The 18,766-nt window shown below is 34.7% G+C and overlaps 1 protein-coding gene across 2 annotated transcripts in view; it reads right to left on the reverse strand.

Annotated features, from left to right (window-relative positions):
- Nucleotides 1-18,766, reverse strand: part of LOC124353897 (uncharacterized protein CG5098) — a 47,158-nt gene that overhangs the window by 15,201 nt on the left and 13,191 nt on the right. For both annotated transcript variants that reach the window (XM_046803947.1, XM_046803946.1), the window contains exons 4-5: nucleotides 14,379-16,553; nucleotides 1,388-1,698 (exon numbers count right to left, since the gene is read on the reverse strand). In XM_046803947.1, the coding sequence (XP_046659903.1) occupies nucleotides 1,388-1,698; nucleotides 14,379-16,553 (2,486 nt within the window). The remainder of the gene's footprint in view (nucleotides 1-1,387; nucleotides 1,699-14,378; nucleotides 16,554-18,766) is intronic.

Raw genomic sequence — 18,766 nt, forward strand, 5'->3', positions numbered from 1 at the left:
AATAAGCTACCACGCATTTGTCCAGTATGACCACCTGTAATTTAATCATGCAGAAACCAGTGGCCCACATAGCACAGGTACCATGCAGCCACACCTCGTAGCCACCCTCCACTTGTAGTAGGACAGTCTGAACCTCCCACACATCCGTTAACTGAGACCTTTAATACTGTAACAGCAGTTGTGCCATCAGTAAGCTACCACGCATTGTCCAGTATGACCACCTGTAATTTAATCATGCAGAGACCAGGAGCCCACATAGCACAGGTACCATGCAGCCACACCTCGTAGCCACCCTCCACTTGTAGTAGGACAGTCTGAACCTCCCACACATCCGTTAACTGAGACCTTTAATACTGTAACAGCAGTTGTGCCATCAGTAAGCTACCACGCATTGTCCAGTATGACCACCTGTAATTTAATCATGCAGAGACCAGGAGCCCACATAGCACAGGTACCATGAAGCCACACCTCGTAGCCACCCTCCACTTGTACTAGTAGGGCAGTCTGAACCTCCCACACATCCGTTAACTGAGACCTTTAATACTGTAACAGCAGTTGTGCCACCAGTAAGCTACCACACATTTGTCCAGCATGACCAGTAGAGGATAGGAATCCACATAGCACAAATACCCTAAACAACACTTCACAGTTAAAAATTCGAGATGCAATGTTTTAAGTGTTATTAAATAAGAAATTAACAATCATAGTAAAAATGAAAGATTTTTTAAAATCATTATCTGACAATGTCAAGAACAAAAACTGAAACATATAAACATATAATATTGTTAGTTTATATTACAAGGACCACAAGAAATAATAACTTTTCTTTCACTCAAACTGGTCTGTCTTGTCCTGTACCGGTCTTAACTTTTATATATGAATCCCAAACCAATTAATTAATATTTTAACATTGATAGAAACTAAAAGAACTTATATTCTGAATTCCCTAGTGAATACCAGTAGAATTAGACAACAGTACTTGTTTTATTATTGATAACTTTTTAACAGTATAAACAATTTGATATATTATATCAATAATATTATATATATATATATATATATATATATTATTATATATATATAATATATATATATATATAATATATATATATATATATATATATATACTTATATATCAACAATGTTTTTACTAATATTGTATATGACGCAATTACTGATCTAAATGAATATGTAAATAAAAATTAATGACTAAAAAGAAATAATATAACATTAACACAGAACTGAAAAGAACTTATTAATTTTAGCAAGATCCTTTAGAAAAGAAGTACACATCAAAGATGTTTGTTTATAAAGAACTAACAGTGAATCTTTGAGAAAAGATTGACATTGTAATTTTATCTGTTTAATCTAAGAATAATTTTTTTACCTTCTTGCCAAGCTTTTGGGTGAACAGTTCCGTGGTGCCACTAGCCCTGAGGCTCTTCGCATGCTTGCCACCGCCACGTCGCTTTTGCTCCTCCACTACTTCTCGGTCGGAGGGTACGCCGGGCTGTGACAACTCATCACCATGTGGCATCGCAGGTATCCGATAAGGCCCAAACAGGTCTCCCATTGGCTCAGGCCCCATGCAGTGAGGGCCCCTCTTACAGAACACACAGACCCAGGTCAGGTCTGCAGTGTCGGAGTTGTACCGCATGGACAGGGTGCTGGAACTATAGGCAGGACCTGCCTTGCGACCTGTACAACATCAAACTTGGTAGCAACAATGATACATTATTTTAAAATAAAAGTATTTTAGACCTATAAACCTAACAACATTTATGTTCTCAGTGTTGTTAAACATAATACTAATCTCATGTACATGGAGTTTTGTTATCAATTTCAGTTCTGTTTATGTAAACCATTATAACAGACTGTAAAAGTATTTTAAAATTAAAAGTTAAAAATGCTTAGAAAGAAATTAAATTAATAATGTACAAAACGAATACAAATTTATACACATGCAGTATTAGCACATAGAAATAAAATCATAAATGATGATTGTTATAATTTAAATGAAATGCAGTAACTACATTACAAATAAGTTGATGTTTAACCAACGGAATACATTAACTATGAGTACGTTAAGTTTAAAAATTGTGTGAAACATCTTTTTTTAGACACAACATTGACAGGCTCTATGACAGATGATCTATAATTAATTTACCATTTTTCCAACAGGTCTGAGCTTTTACATCTGTTTATTACAATCTAATTTATAATGAATCAAACATCAATGTTATGTACGATACATAGTACAGGGTAGCGCAGAGAAACAGGAAATTTTTAAGTTGTTGTTGGTACACCTGCAAGTCTTGTAGGAGTGGGGGACAGAAGTCAACGCCAAGTAGTAACGGTCATTTAGTTGGGATGGAGCAGTGGAGTAGTGCGGAGCGTGCCGCAGCCGTGAGAGCGTATTAAAAAAATGGCGACAGTGTAACAGCTGCACAACAAGTGTTCCGACGCCATTATGATATTACTCCTCGCGGTCGAGTTCCTTCTTTACATGCCATGTCATCATGGGTTCGGAATTTTGAAGAGACTGGTTCAGCCTTAAAGAAAACAAACCTCCTGAGCGTATAGTGACTGTTCGAACCCCAGAAAATGTTGATGCAGTGCGAGTCGCAGTGGAAAGGAGTCCGCGTCGTTCTGTACGAAACATTGCCTCATCATTTCGACTTGAGCGTCGAAGTGTGTAAAGAATATTGCACAACCTGCAGTTTCATCTTTACAAGCTTCAGATTGTTCAAGCTCTAAACCCAAATGATGGTGAGTTACATTTACAATTTTGTGAACAGCTACTGACTAAGATCAATGAGGATGCAAATTTCTTTGAAAATCTTTGGATGTCTGATGAGGCCCATTTTCATTTAAATGGGCATGTCAATAAGCAGAACATGCGTTACTGGGCTCGCACAGATCCCGGTGAACTTCATCAACGTCCGTTACACAGCCATAAAGTTACTGTATGGTGTGAAGTGTCTTGTCGAGGGATAATTGGACCTTACTTCTTTGAGGATGGTAATGGTTCCACTGTAACTGTTACATCTGAACATTACATTCATATGCTGGAGACATTTTTTGCTCCACGGCTTCATGCTTTTCCAGATATTGACATTCAGCAAACCTGGTTTCAACAGGATGGAGCCACCTCACACACTGCCAATCTGTCAATGGCAGCACTGAGGCGTTTGTTTGGGGAGCGCATACTTTAAAGTGTAATGACTCATTTCATACGCCCATCTCACATTCATTTCAATACTTAGGCCTAATTTAATTTAGAAATTTGTTAGTAATAATAATTAAGGAATAATTATTTATAAATTGTCTCAAATTTTAATACAAACAATAATAAATACAAAATTAAATATATCAAAATTAATCAAAATTCACCTTATTACATATAAAATTCAAAAGTTATAAAGTGAACTAAAGTCAGTGATACAGTGTGCAGGGATGATTGTTGAAGAGTGAAGAGAGCAGATATTTGAAAGGTGGAGAGGAGAGAGGGATCTGGAAGAAGTGAAGCAAGATTATTATTATAAAGAAACTGGTTACATTTATTCAGCAGTATTTGAAAGGTTACTTTATTAAATTCTTATTATCACTGAAGTACAAAGAAGCAGAAGACAGACATTGGGTGAGAAAATTCCTTTTAAGTTTAATAGTGATTCATTGGAAGAACATAAAACCCAGGAACATTCGATTTGGCTAATAATTCAAAATTAATATAATTAAAATTTAACAACAACTATTATTTTTCAAAATTACAATATCTTTTATTTAAAAAAAATACCCAATATTTCTATTTCATTAAGCCAGCACGACCACCCTGCCCTAAAAATTAAGAATTGTATTTAAAAATTTACCATTATTGTATCCTCCATCTTGTTTCAAAATTCAAACTTGTATGTCAATTAATTTATCATCATTAAAGTTCACATTTATATCATACTGAGTTATTTGTTATTTCTAACTGTAATCAGAATACAAATTAAGTTTAACCATTTATTTAAAGTAATAATAGTAGTAGTATATTACAAAATTGGCGTCCAACGTAGTGGCTTAATGAAATATTAATAATCTTTGATTTGAGACAATTTTATAGATCGTAAGAATAGCCTAGACATAAGTACTGTACGTAGTTGTCATTTATTCATATTGTCTGTCAATAGGCTATAGGTTATTTAATAACTCACCGTATAAACATTTAATTAACAAGACATTAGTCCTGTAATATTATTCATATCTTTTATCACAATTAATGTCCCGTGATTTTAATTTAAGATACCCTAAATGGTATCCATTTCCAACAGATAATATGGAAAATAACCAAGTGCTAAACGTAAACAAAGACGCCATTAATCCCGGTATCGAAGACGAAAGCGGACAGAGAGAAGAAGCAGAACAAACTCCTACAATTCCTCGCGCTAACCAAGTCAACATTCGCACAGCGGTCGACAACCAATCACGGATGAATGAAAACAGTACTACCAACACGTACGCGGTAAATTTCCCTGATTCCCTGCAGAGACGTGAATATGGAACTACTGCGCCTTCCACACTAAACGTTGTAGTTGAACATTCTCATTATACTCAATCAGTTGATGCCATTGGCAGTGACAGGTCAAATAAACAAACCGCTGACGAATCCCAATCGACAGCTCTTCATGCTATCATGAACGGTTTAAAACAACTTAATGAAAATTTGATTAACACTAAATCTGAGTTAAACGAAAACCTAAACGCAAAAATAAACGAAATAAGTGATTGTATTTCTAAAACTAAAATCGAACTTAGCCATGAAATCAAATCTTGTAGGGAGACACTCGAGACACAAATTAATGAACTGCGGGATAATCAAACTGAATTCCGCAATGAATTAAACGCTATAAGGGACAATCAAGATCAATTCCGTGAAAAAATAGACCTGAAAATTAAAGAATCCACTGACAGCATTAGAGGAGAATTAAATCATAGTTTTGAAGAACATAAGACATTTGTAAACCAACAGATGAATAACCAACAATCCAAGATATTAGAATCGGTACAAAACAAAAATCAAACTCTAGAAAATAAAATTGCTTTTGAAATAAAAAATGCTATAGACAAGTAAGACATGAAAACGCGCGGTAACAAATAAAATACAAATCAAAACAATCATAAATGAAATTCAACCACAAATCCAAAACAATCATGATAGAATAAACAATCTAGCCGAGTGTATTAATAAATATGAATGTGAATTAGAAAATATAAAATCTAAATCTCAAATTGAGACGAAACCATGTGGACCATTGCAAGTCATTTGTACCGGAGGAGATTCTGTAGACAGACAAGTGCCAAAATTCAACGGACGTTCTACCAGTCCAATGGAATTTCTACAAAAAATTAGAAGGTATTACGAAAAAAATATAGGTCGTGTGCAACTCACACACACATCTAACACTGAACATCTCTCATTGACATATTAGAAAGTAGTCTCGAAGGTCACGCGTCACGATGGTTCCAATTAATAAAACACGATATTAAAAACTGGGAGGATTTTGCACAAGAATTTACTACGAAATATTGGAGTCGTGATGTGCAACGCGGCATACGTGCAAAAATAGAATCAGAACATTACAAGAATAATGGAACATTGACTCGTGCTGAATACTTCACTGAGCGTGTTATCACACTACAATCGATTACCCCACTAATAACCGAAGAAGAAATCGTCACCATTTTATCGGAACGGTTTGAACAAATTATTCAGGATAGCCGGAGCGTTCAAAACATTAACACCATTAAAGAGTTCGAACGATTACTACAACGAGAAGACATCCGAGACGGCCCAAAACGGAACAAAATAATTTCATCCCAAAATCACAATTCATCTGGTTATAAGCCAATACACCAGAAACCTCACCAATCCCCAGTCACACCACATAATAACATTGAACAAAGAGCATATCAGCCAAGGAATCAATATCACGGACAAAATCAACATTATAATGATCGAAACCAACATAACAAGAACTATTACCACCCATACAACAGTCGTAATGATAATGAATTCAAGAGTAAGACACAACCATACAAAGACCACTACCAAAATCGACAGAATACCCATTACTACCCAGGAAACGACAGACATCACCCCACCACAGAACAGGCACAAGTATGCACTATCGTGCGGCAGGGAGAAAATGCTCGAAATCCACCTTCTAATACCGGCAACGACCGCAGCGAAGATTTCCCAGCGGCGGGAAACGGCTGCGCGCTGTAGAACGGAACCGAGGAAACATAGCACCAGGAATAAAATACGAGCGCTAGGAAATAACGACCTCGGATATTTAAATCAGAATTATTCTTCGAACTATAACCCTAGTAGTGAATTTTAAGTTAATAACATAATATGTGATAAAGATTTCCTTTTTGATGAAAAAAATAGAACATCCACTAATAAATAATCCTATACAAATAAGATGTCCAGAAATTAACATCAGAATTAATAATGTAGAAACTAATGCCTTAATTGATTCCGGATCATCTATTACTTGTTTGTCAGAGTCTTGGTTTATGGACAATCAACAATCATTAAAGCCATTTGAAGAACTGCCCCTAGCCAATACTACCATTAAAACTGCTATTGGAAACATTTCAAAACGAATCAACAGAGTCATATATGTACCTGTCACAGTAGCTGACGAGACTACTCACATTCAATTCCTTATAGTACCGCATCTTGTCAAACCAGTGATTTTAGGAATGGATATGCTAGTATTATGGAAAGCAGAGCTAAACTTTAATAATAATACAATAAATATGAAAATAAACAATACAAATGTTATAATGAAGTTTGTAATGGCAATAAATGAAGGGCACTTGTGTGAAATCACCACTCAACAAGGCGTTATGCTTAGGGAAGATTTTAAGGACTCAATGTCAACATTTAATGAGTATGGCACTATAAAACAATGGGAAGATAACAAGATTAATAATGAGAATAATGATTACATTGATGCACAACACAATATATCATCCAAAGATAATATGTCGGTGGAAGATATAATGAAAACTCTAAGCCCTAATAACTACATAAATGAAGAACAAAAACAAAGTTTGATCAATCTACTATACCGATATAGGGACGTTTTCTCAGACAAACCCGGATGTTGCACTAAATATGAACACGAATTAAATATAGAAAATCCTAAAAATTTTAAATCATTAACCTATCCAGTACCTCAAGCATACCAAGACGCTGTACAAGTTGAGATTCAACACATGGAGAACCTTAACATAATCGAGAGAAGCAAAAGTACCTACGTAAATGCTATCATCCCAGTAATTAAAAAGTCTGGAGAAATTCGATTGTGTTTAGATGCCCGCAAAGTAAACGCAATAATTAAACCAGATTTCGAATGTAACCGCAGTGTTAGCGAAATTCTGAGTAAATGTAGAAACGCAAAATTTATAAGCAGTGTAGACTTAACGGCTTCATATTGGCAAATCCCACTTACTAAAAATTCGCGTCAATACACCGCATTCCAATTTAGAGGCAAGACCTACCAGTACAAAGTCACACCATTTGGAATTTCTACCTCCCGAGCTGCACTAGTAAGAGCTCTTGATAACGTGTTTGATGATGAGATAGAAGCTTTCACAGCAATTTACGTTGATGACATATGTATCATTTCCCCCGATTTCAATACACATCTACAACACCTAGAATACATATTCAAAAAGCTAGCTGAAGCCAACATGACAATAAACTTTGAAAAATCTCAATTCTGTAAAGATTCTGTACCATTCCTAGGTTTTACTCTAACAAATGAAGGTCTTTGTTTGGATAACAGTAAGATTGATCCAATTCTAAATTTCCCAACTCCCAGAAGTCGTACACAATTAAAAGCATTCCTCGGATGTATAAATTATTACAATAAATTTATTCATAAATTCTCTGAAACAGTCCAGCCACTATTACGGCTAACGTCAAAGAAGGTTAAATTTCATTGGACTAGAGATGATGATACAACATTCAACAAAATTAAACAGCTGTTCATAAAAACTAACACTCTAACACACCCCGATCCATCCAAAGAATTCTACTTACAGACCGATGCGTTCGAATTTGCAATTGGCGGACATCTATATCAAATAAAAGAAAATAACGAAAAAGCTGCAATTATGTTCATATCACGCACATTACAACCAGCAGAACAGCGTTTCACCACAACCGAAAAGGAATTATTGGCTATAATCCACTGCCTACAGAAGTGTCGATACATTGTTATGGGCGTTAAGTTAACAGTAATTACAGATAACCACGCCTTAACCTTTTTGAAAACCTGCCGTTTGCTAAACAATAGATTAGCAAGATGGATATTGGCTATACAAGAGTACGACTTTAAAATAATCCATTGCAAAGGGACGGACAACATTACTGCTGACACTCTCAGTCGTATATCCCCACAACACATGTCAAGCGATGCAAACAACCTCACTGAGTTATCTATTCATTACATTGAGAGAATTCCCGACCAACATCTACAAGATCAACTCCGAAACTTACCTCAGCTTCAACATCAAGACCCTAAACTACAACCACTTATAGAAATCTTACAGTCACCTATGGAAACAAATGAATTTCAACAATTATATACTAATTATCGTTTATATGAGAACACTTTACTACAAAAATTTAAGGGCAAATGGCTTATAGTCATCCCAGAATCAGTAATTAAACCACTAATACTAGAATGCCATCTCTACTATCTACACTGCGGTGCAAAAAAAATGTTTCCTGTTACTGCGTGAAAATTTTATTTTCAAGAATATGCATCGAACAATCAGGCAACTGTTATCATCATGTGATAAATGTCAGCGCTGCAAAATCAACAACCATCCACTCAACAGTCAAGCCAAAGGAGTTAAATGCAGAGAGAAGAATGACCAGTTAGCAGTTGACATCATAGGTCCCTTACCGACTAGTGTAGGAAATACAAAATACATGTTAATTGTTATTGACATATTTACCAAATTCGTTAAACTTTATCCACTGCAAAGAGCAACAACCAGAAGTATATTACATAAATTATTTCACCATCACTTTCCTAATTACGGTTTTCCTAAACGAATTCAATCAGATAACGGAACCCAATTTAAAAGTAACGAATGGATCAGGAAATTTGAATCCCACAGCATACAATTAATATACAGTCCAGTGTATCACCCCAGTTTTAATTTGGCAGAACGGCCAATTAGAGAAATAAAGCGCTGTCTCAGAACATATTGTTCACAGAATCATAAGAGATGGGTGGAATATGTACCTGTTATAAATGAATGTCTTAATGAAATTTACCATGAATCAACTGGATTCACACCAAACAAACTACAGTTTGGAACAAGAAATATCAGATTTTGGGAAAAATATGTATCAAACCCTCTAGCTGAAGAAGTACCAATCGAACACAAACTACTGATTGCAAGGCGTAAACTTGAAGAAAGTAGAAAGAAGAGATCTGATAAGATAAATGAAAAGAGAAAACCAGTTTCTCTCCAAATTAATGACCAAGTATTGGTAAAGTCCCATCACCTTTCTGAAGCTATAGCTGGTGAAACATCAAAATTATTTGAAGTGTACGAAGGACCATTCATAATTCAAGAAATCCTCGGGAAATCGACCTACCAAATTTCTGATTTATCCCAAGAGCATGTATATGGACCTTATCATATATCCTCTTTGAAGCCATATAAAAACTCGGTCAACAACGCTACAGAAGATACTGAAGTTGACGCGTTGGGACGTGTGTGAAATTAATACTATTTCCCCAAATAAACAGTGCAACTATACACCCAGTGACATAGACACTTTTAATCAATACTATATAAACATTTTCCTATCAGGAGGGGATAATAATTTGTTAGTGGAAAGTATACCGCTATTCGGTACACAATTCATTAAATGTGTATTTCCAAAAATAAAACTATGTCCTTTGACATTGAGTAAATATTTGCCATTGATCTAATGTTTCTCTATTGTTTGTTTATTGTATACTAAGAAACTTGTAACTTTGTTCGTTGGCTTAGCTTAACCCTTTGAGTGCCGCAGCGTCTACATAGTAGATGTGAAATGTGCATAAATTGCCGGCATCTACCCAGTAGACGATTTTTATTTAATTAATATCACATATAATTCATTTTTGTTTTGACAAATAACTTATTTCACGGCAATCTACAACTTTCGAACTATCAATTGTGATTGATTTTTATTGTTCACCGCCCCCTTGTAGTTATTTGTCATCAGAAAAAAACAGATGACGCAATAGTTGGTCAGCTGCTACTTGTTGCCATTAACTACACAGTTTCGTTCATTGTTTTTACATTGTGCTAGTTTCGTGTGTTTATGCTGAAAACTGTTGTTATTACTATTCTGCAATTGTGTTCAGTAAAACTTACAATGCATTTACAAACTTCTTTTTCCGTGTTTAGTGACATATATTTTATTGTTGGATTGGTGATGAACTAAAACGCAAGTTCCAATCAAACTATTGATTTTAGGTGAAGTAAGGTTATAAAAGTAAGGTTATATTGTAGGCCTGTGTATATATTTTTATATACTTTTTATATAATTAGTATTTTACAGTCGTCTTACTTCATTGAGTGAAATAGGGTAGTTATAATATTGTTTCTAAACTTTTGACAAACTTGAACAAAAATTGCTTTTTGTTGTATTTTGTATATATTGCAGTATCTGGTTAAATATTACTGTAACACACCATATTATGCATGATTTTTGTTCAGTTTTTCATGCTCTTTCATATGGTATAGCTAAAAAAAATTAAAAAAAATATTGTATAAATAAAATTTTAGTTCAAACTTGAAATTTATTTTTTTTTCATTTTTTAGTTTTTTTGTTATAACCTATATTCTTTTTGTGTAAATAAAAATAAAATTATAATATTATATGGAAAAAATACCTTGTTTTATAACACACAAACCAAAAAAAATATTATTCAAATCGGTTGAATAGTTTTTTTAATATAGTTTTTTTCCCCACACGCTTGCAAAACAGAAGGCAATGCTCCGGCAATTTATGCGTATGACTTGGGAAATATGCTGTGGCACTCAAAGGGTTAAATACTACCTAACCCTAATGTTAATTTCGTTCTCTTTTTCCCTATTGTTTGTTTGTTAATTCAATTTATTAAATAGTATGTAAGATCATCAATTAATTCACTCATTTAATGTGGTTCATCCTTCTCTTTAAGTATCACAAATCTATATGTATCATTTGCTATTCATTCGTCATTGTATCGAAACCATGTTCATTTATTTCACATGATTTCTGAGGGGATATTGTAATGACCCATTTCATACGCCCATCTCACATTCATTTCAATACTTAGGCCTAATTTAATTTAGAAATTTGTTAGTAATAATAATTAAGGAATAATTATTTATAAATTGTCTCAAATTTTAATACAAACAATAATAAATACAAAATTAAATATATCAAAATTAATCAAAATTCACCTTATTACATATAAAATTCAAAAGTTATAAAGTGAACTAAAGTCAGTGATACAGTGTGCAGGGATGATTGTTGAAGAGTGAAGAGAGCAGATATTTGAAAGGTGGAGAGGAGAGAGGGATCTGGAAGAAGTGAAGCAAGATTATTATTATAAAGAAACTGGTTACATTTATTCAGCAGTATTTGAAAGGTTACTTTATTAAATTCTTATTATCACTGAAGTACAAAGAAGCAGAAGACAGACATTGGGTGAGAAAATTCCTTTTAAGTTTAATAGTGATTCATTGGAAGAACATAAAACCCAGGAACATTCGATTTGGCTAATAATTCAAAATTAATATAATTAAAATTTAACAACAACTATTATTTTTCAAAATTACAATATCTTTTATTTAAAAAAAATACCCAATATTTCTATTTCATTAAGCCAGCACGACCACCCTGCCCTAAAAATTAAGAATTGTATTTAAAAATTTACCATTATTGTATCCTCCATCTTGTTTCAAAATTCAAACTTGTATGTCAATTAATTTATCATCATTAAAGTTCACATTTATATCATACTGAGTTATTTGTTATTTCTAACTATAATCAGAATACAAATTAAGTTTAACCATTTATTTAAAGTAATAATAGTAGTAGGATATTACAAAAGGTACGCTAACGTCATTTGGCCTCCACGGTCTCCAGACCTCTCAGTATGGGGACATCTAAAGAGCGTTTTGTACCAGACTAGGCCAAGAAATCTTCTTGAGCTCAAGACTCAGATTGAAGAACACGTTGCCAACATCCCAGAGAACACATTGCGTCGCACAATGATAAGTTTTCAATATCAATTGAATGAATATGTTAGGCGCAATGGACAACACTTAAATGGTGTTATTTTTGAAAAGTGCCTTTAACTCTATTGTTATTTCCAACATTTTTCATGTAATTTCCACTCTTTCCTAACACATATTAAGCATTAAAAAGTTGTTTGCACAATTCATTGGTTTATTATGATTATTTCAAAATTTCGCGTTTCTTTGTGCCACTCTGTATTAAAAGCAAACAAAAAATATTGTAATATTGTATATATCAGCATTGTTGGCTCTTAATGCTATATCATGCATGGTGCATTTAACGTTCTTAGCTCAGTTACAGTTAAAGGATGGTTCTAGTTCAATTCAGTCCTTAATAATCAAGGGAGAAATAATCACGAATAATCAAAATCATAATATAATTTCAGAACACGTGAAGACCCTTTTAGAAAATCTCTACTTAACATATAGGCATTTCAGAATAAGACTATCAGGTGACAATACATCGTTGACATAATTCTCACAGGGAAAAATGTATACTTTGCATCACATCATGATTTGAATGTCGATAAAAGTTCAATGACTATTATTTTTAACTCTTCACGAATTAAAGGGAGAATATGGACTTGTTAGAAGAGTTTCACCATAGCACATGTACATTATTGTGTTTCAAATTAGGAAAAGTTTGGTACTTGTAATTATTATATAATATATTTAAGGTTTCCTGATCGAACTAAATTACAAACTGAATGAAAGATGTTACACTAATATACATATATATATTTATTATTGAATTAAGACATATCAATTAATTGTTCTAGATGAACTGAGTATATTAAAACAAGTTTATCTGCTAAGTTATTATATCTGTTTCGCAGAGCAGTTTCAGATAAGACGGTTATGCAGCGAGAACCGTTCTACTACTAAATGGTTCCGAAGAACTGTCTGAATTCAACAGCTCTCCCTTCTCCCCAGTTCAGATCTCTGTTCAGTTCTAGACTTATGTTTCAGTTTTGGTTGCTTTATACCGTTCTAGGTCTATAAGAACGTTAACTACAAGTATGTGTACCAGCTGTGGCAATAGTTTGCTCTTACAAAATTAATTTCATGTTATTACAACCACGGAAACCAGCTGCAGCAATAGTTTATTTTTTCAAAATTAATTTCACGTTAATTACAACTATAGGATTCAGCTGTGGCAATAGTTAGTTATTGCAAAAATAACTTCTTTATCAATATTTCTAATATATGCATTAATATATATTTTTTTGCAGTACTGGAAAAACTTATTAAACTGAATAAAACCACTAAATCCATTAAACTAAAAAGACTTAACTATAATTCGTTTATAGTTATCAACACACGTCGGTTCAAATAGAACAGTTCCGTTCTTTCTAACACATTTCTATTGCCATTAATCTGAAAACTCAATGCTTTTCACATAAACTCCATCTAGTCCCCAGTACAGAAAAGAAGACAGTTGGAGTCGCCGCTGGTTGACGTTCTTATAATTTTTTTGTAATTACCTTCAGCATTAACAAGTGTTACTGAATGATATTCTCTATGATAAAGAATACAGTTAATCAACTGAAAATTAAATGTATATTTTATTCTGAGGTTAATTATTTACCAGTAAGAAAGTAATACAATTACATTTTAAGATTATACTTTCAAATCTAGCTTGTTTTCACAATCTATTTGATGTTTTGTAATAAATATGATCACAGGATACTCTCTTAAATCAGTTTCTCCAAAACTGCAAAATCACAAAATATAATTTTATTATAAATAAAAAAAAAATTACAGGAAATGTAATTCTTTACATTGTAATAAACAAGTAATTAATAATATGTGGAATATTACCAATAAAACCATTTTGAATTTTACCACAAATATTAATGAATTTAAATAATAAGAATTCTCCATTCCACTTGAAAACATAAATTTTTCTTATAACTTCTTTATATTACTTCAATTAAGATATTATTTGATGAAAAAGCTGCAAAAGTAGACGGTAGACTCATGTAGTTTGTAACAAAAGCGATTTAACAGCTTACCTTCTGTCCTTTGCATTGAAGAATGTCTCCTTCTCGCACTGGCCTTGTCAATAGCGTCATCATCATCAGTTCGGAGGACTCCACTGTTGACAACCACCACACTCGCCGGACTCTCCTTAGAACCTTCAATATGTAAAAACGGACCCTTCGCTTTGCTCAAACTATCATTGGATGTGTCTTTTGGAAGTCTCCCCCTCCTTCCACTATCTCCACCTTCCGTTTTCGCCTTCCTGTTAGAGATTTTCTCACTTCCTGCATCATTGAGCCGTTTCCTCCCTTTCTTCCTAACTGGTGTACTCTCCCCAGAGGACCCTCCAAAGACGCTGTTGTCAGACGGCCGCCTGGAGTTTGCCTTTTTCCTCTTGGCAACTGGTTTTCTGTTTGTGACCGGTTTCTTTGGTTCAGAAACCACTGATTGTGATTGGTTGTCACTGCATGCTTCATCAGCTGGTTCTACAATGCCAGCGAACATCTTCTCTAGTTCTGTTTCCACTTCAATAAAAGGATTGCTCGACTGCCCCGTTTCTGTTTTTGGCGTGAGCATTTCAATGTCAGTGTTTGGTTTAGATGTTATCTCTTCAACTTTTTGTTTTGGAGGTTCATTTGACAATGTTTGATTTAGATTTTCCATATCAACATGCTTGTCGTCACATGGTTCTTCTTTAGGATTTTCAGAAACTTCCATTTTTGAATGTCCTACATCGAAATTCTGTGCAATAGAATTACTTTCCGTCAACATTTCTAATTTTTTCTCAATCTCATCCATGATATCATCTGTTATTTTTTCTTCTTTCTTTTCTTCTTTAACATCAGTGTCGTCTACTATGCTGTCATCTTCTGCTAATGTCTTAGCCAATTCTTCTTCTTTCATAGGTGTGATTATGTCAGCTGCTTTAAAAATGTCCCCGGATGCCCTTGAACCATTCGAAACAATAACAGACTGAGGCACTCCAGCGCTAGCCTGGGAGCTACAGGAGGTCTCCTCCTGAGAATTGAACATGCTTTCCAGAAGAATCTCCACATTTTCGACGGAAGGGTGAGGTTCAGAATCTCCCACTGACGGAGGAAGTACCGTCGCAGTCGTGGATGTAGCTGAACTTAAATTACTCTCTGAAGAAAGAGAAACAACTTCTGAACATTGTTTTGTAACTACTTCTGCTTGTTGTATTTCTCTTGTTTCTGTTTTTATGGAATCTTGAGAAGATAGCACTACAACGGATGGTGTTGACTCCCTTGAAAGTGACAAAGTTGGACCGCTTCCAAACGATTCTTGCGAAGATGCTAAGCTGGCTTGTGAAAACAGTTTTTCCGGTTGAAAATTCTTTTCTGGTTGAGGCTGAGGTGACATCCCGAAAATTTCATCGGCAGGTGATTCTGCCACAACTAATTTAGACTCATCCGTATCAACAGTCATCGTAGAACTCTCCAAATACGAAGACTGAGATTCGTTTAAGTCCGAATCGTTGGCAATCAAGGCAGAATCTGGAAGATCTGCACTTTTTTCTACAACAGAATCTTGTTCAACATCCTGACTTGATCTCTCAATAACTGAGTCACAACCAGAACTGACAGGATCCGAGGTAATAACTGGTTCAACACAGCTAGTTGTCTTTAAAACGGAACTTACAAAACTACTATTAACAGAATCAGTAGCCTCACTTGGTGAAGTGTCCATCGCAAGGGTGTTTGCAATTTTTAAACTCTCCGGCATGATCTGAGATTGCTCCACTCTCTTAAGCACAGAGTTCTCCGTGGTTTTCGCACAGTTTAACACATCTATGACGCTCTCGCGAAGTGGATTTGACGCTATCACACTGGTCACAGCACTCTCACTGATGTCTTGTTCCGTCCTAACCGGTTCCGTTTCACCATTCACTTCTGCCGGCAGAATTGTTCCGTTCCGCAGTGGGTCCGAAGTCTCCATTCTCTTCGGTTCTGCCGGGGTAGTGGAATGACTGGAGAGGTCCATAGTCTCCTCCTGCTGATACTCCGATACCGGTGGTCTCCGCTGACCTCCGTCCGCTGACATTAACATTTGGAGCCCATAGACTGGGTTTGGGTCAGCAGGTTTGGGATGAGTCTGCTGAGGTACCCAGGACTGCTGCCCTCCTCGTCCTGGCAGTCCCACATGTGGCGAGCCATAGAAGTTCATAGAACTTCCCACCATATTTATACCTACAACATTAATTCACTATTACAAAACTTTATTAGATCAAACAATTTAATATATAGTACCAAAATAAGTAAAACTTCCTCTCTTTATATACATTTTTTTTATTTGACCAATTCTATGCCAACAAAGTTCTACAAATCTAATTTTTTAATATTGTTAAGGTTAATATTGTTGGATTAATTTTTTTTAAGCGATCAAAATTAATTAGTTTATAAACCATTTTTTTAAGATGTGGCTTATAGATTGTAAATATTTAATCAAAATAAGCTGTGTGATGCTGTAGATAAGAGCCACTGCTGGTGAAGATGATAAACTGTTCTCACAGACTTTTGTCTTATTCTTATAGCTACTATATCGGTGAATGACTGGCCATTACGAGGACTTAGTGGTCTCTTTGTTCATTTAACTTAAATACTTCCAATTCTATAGTTTGTTTTCAAGCCAAGTAAACTACTGTAATCCTGTATTTAACCCTTACGCCGAGTGCAACAGTGACGGTTTATCACTCCAGCTGTATTTGCAAGAAATTTTGTGAAGCTGCAGTGGTCTAGCAAATTTCGTCGCTAGCGATATGCAACACATTCGGTGACGATTTAAAGCTAGCACCTATTTTAAACTCCTTAGTTTTTATTTCTGTGTCTTTCAATATGTTAACATAACATTGTGTACACCTAATAACCTTCCTTTCTGTGGTGTTTGGAAAACACATGTATCTACTTCACAAAAATAAAGAGAACAAATAATTACTAACATTGTGCTACCGTGGGACAGACTGCAGTGCAGCATTGCGGATCAGAGATCTGTGACGGATGAACTTTCTGTATGAGACAATGATTTTGCGGTACACAAGGTTGGTTCAGTATAACCAACAACAAATAAACCAAAAATGAGCTTTCAGATTATATTCCATTTTAGTAAAAATATATGGATATATATATATATATATATATATATATATATATATATATATATATATATTTATACACAATCTATTTATGTATAACAACACAAAGTACGACAAATAGATAAAATAAAGATTAGCAATCGCCTGTTTTCCACTGAGAATAAAAATATTCAGAAATCATGTTATTTTGTTACTATAGTTTTTATACACAAAGAACTACAAAAACATGTTTTACCAAAAGATAGTTTGCATATTGCCCATCAGTTGTTATCCAAGAATAGACGTAGCAGACTCTCGTCGATGGGCCGAAATAAATATAAAAAATAATAATTGTAGCTGAAATAATATAATTTGCTACATGACAGTAATTTGTTAAGTTGGTTATCTATCTACATTTTTCAAACAGAAAGTACAAAATGTTTTAGCAGTCTGTAATTTGCGTACTGCTAATCAGCTGTTGTCCGCGAATAAACTTATTTGGATTCGAGATCAGCTTCCTCACATCATTAGTTCAAACATTGTGAAATCATGATCTTTAAAGCTTATTTTAAGCACTTCTGTTGGTAACGGAGTGAAAAGAGTCATGGTATCGTGTAGCGGAATTGATCTATCTACCCCTAGTAAAAAATTCCAGAGACATTATAATAAATCCCACATACAATCGATGAATGTTTCCTTGAGCCCATGCATAATCCACACTTTTCCAGATTCTCATCATTAGTTGTAGCCCTGGTCAGTGCTGCGAAAGTATCGAGGCCCCATATATCCCACTGCCGGCCAATACATGAAGAATGGATCCAGTAAAGAAACCAGTACGGAACAGTACCTTCCATAGTTGTCCCCCATATACAAGCACAGTTAAGCGCCCCATACACCTGCGAGTCTGGCTCGTGAGCCTGGACCCGCTGATTATTCACCATACACCTACGTATCTTGTTCGCCCAGTTGCAAACATGACTTTTTCGAAGAAGGTTGCAGCTGCGGTCATAGTGTTAGATGAGCTAGGTGTATTTAAGAAATGGAAGAAAAGGGTAATGTGGTCAAAGAATTGGTTACTAAATAGAAAGAGATTTAGTCACATGAATTTATTGAATTTTATTCGGAATGTTAGTCGCCAAGACTATCAGAACTATTTAAGGATGTCAGCTGAAAGTTTTAACATGTTATTGGACAAGGTTAAACCGCTTATAACTAAAAAGACACTATACTGCGAAACGCTGTATCACCAGGGAACGCCTCACTGCTACTCTCCGTTTTCTGGCTACCGGACGGTCTACATAATAAATGCTATCGGCAAAGTTCGATACTCTT

Source organism: Homalodisca vitripennis, chromosome 2 (genome assembly GCF_021130785.1).
Source record: "Homalodisca vitripennis isolate AUS2020 chromosome 2, UT_GWSS_2.1, whole genome shotgun sequence".
Lineage (NCBI taxonomy): Eukaryota > Metazoa > Arthropoda > Insecta > Hemiptera > Cicadellidae > Homalodisca > Homalodisca vitripennis.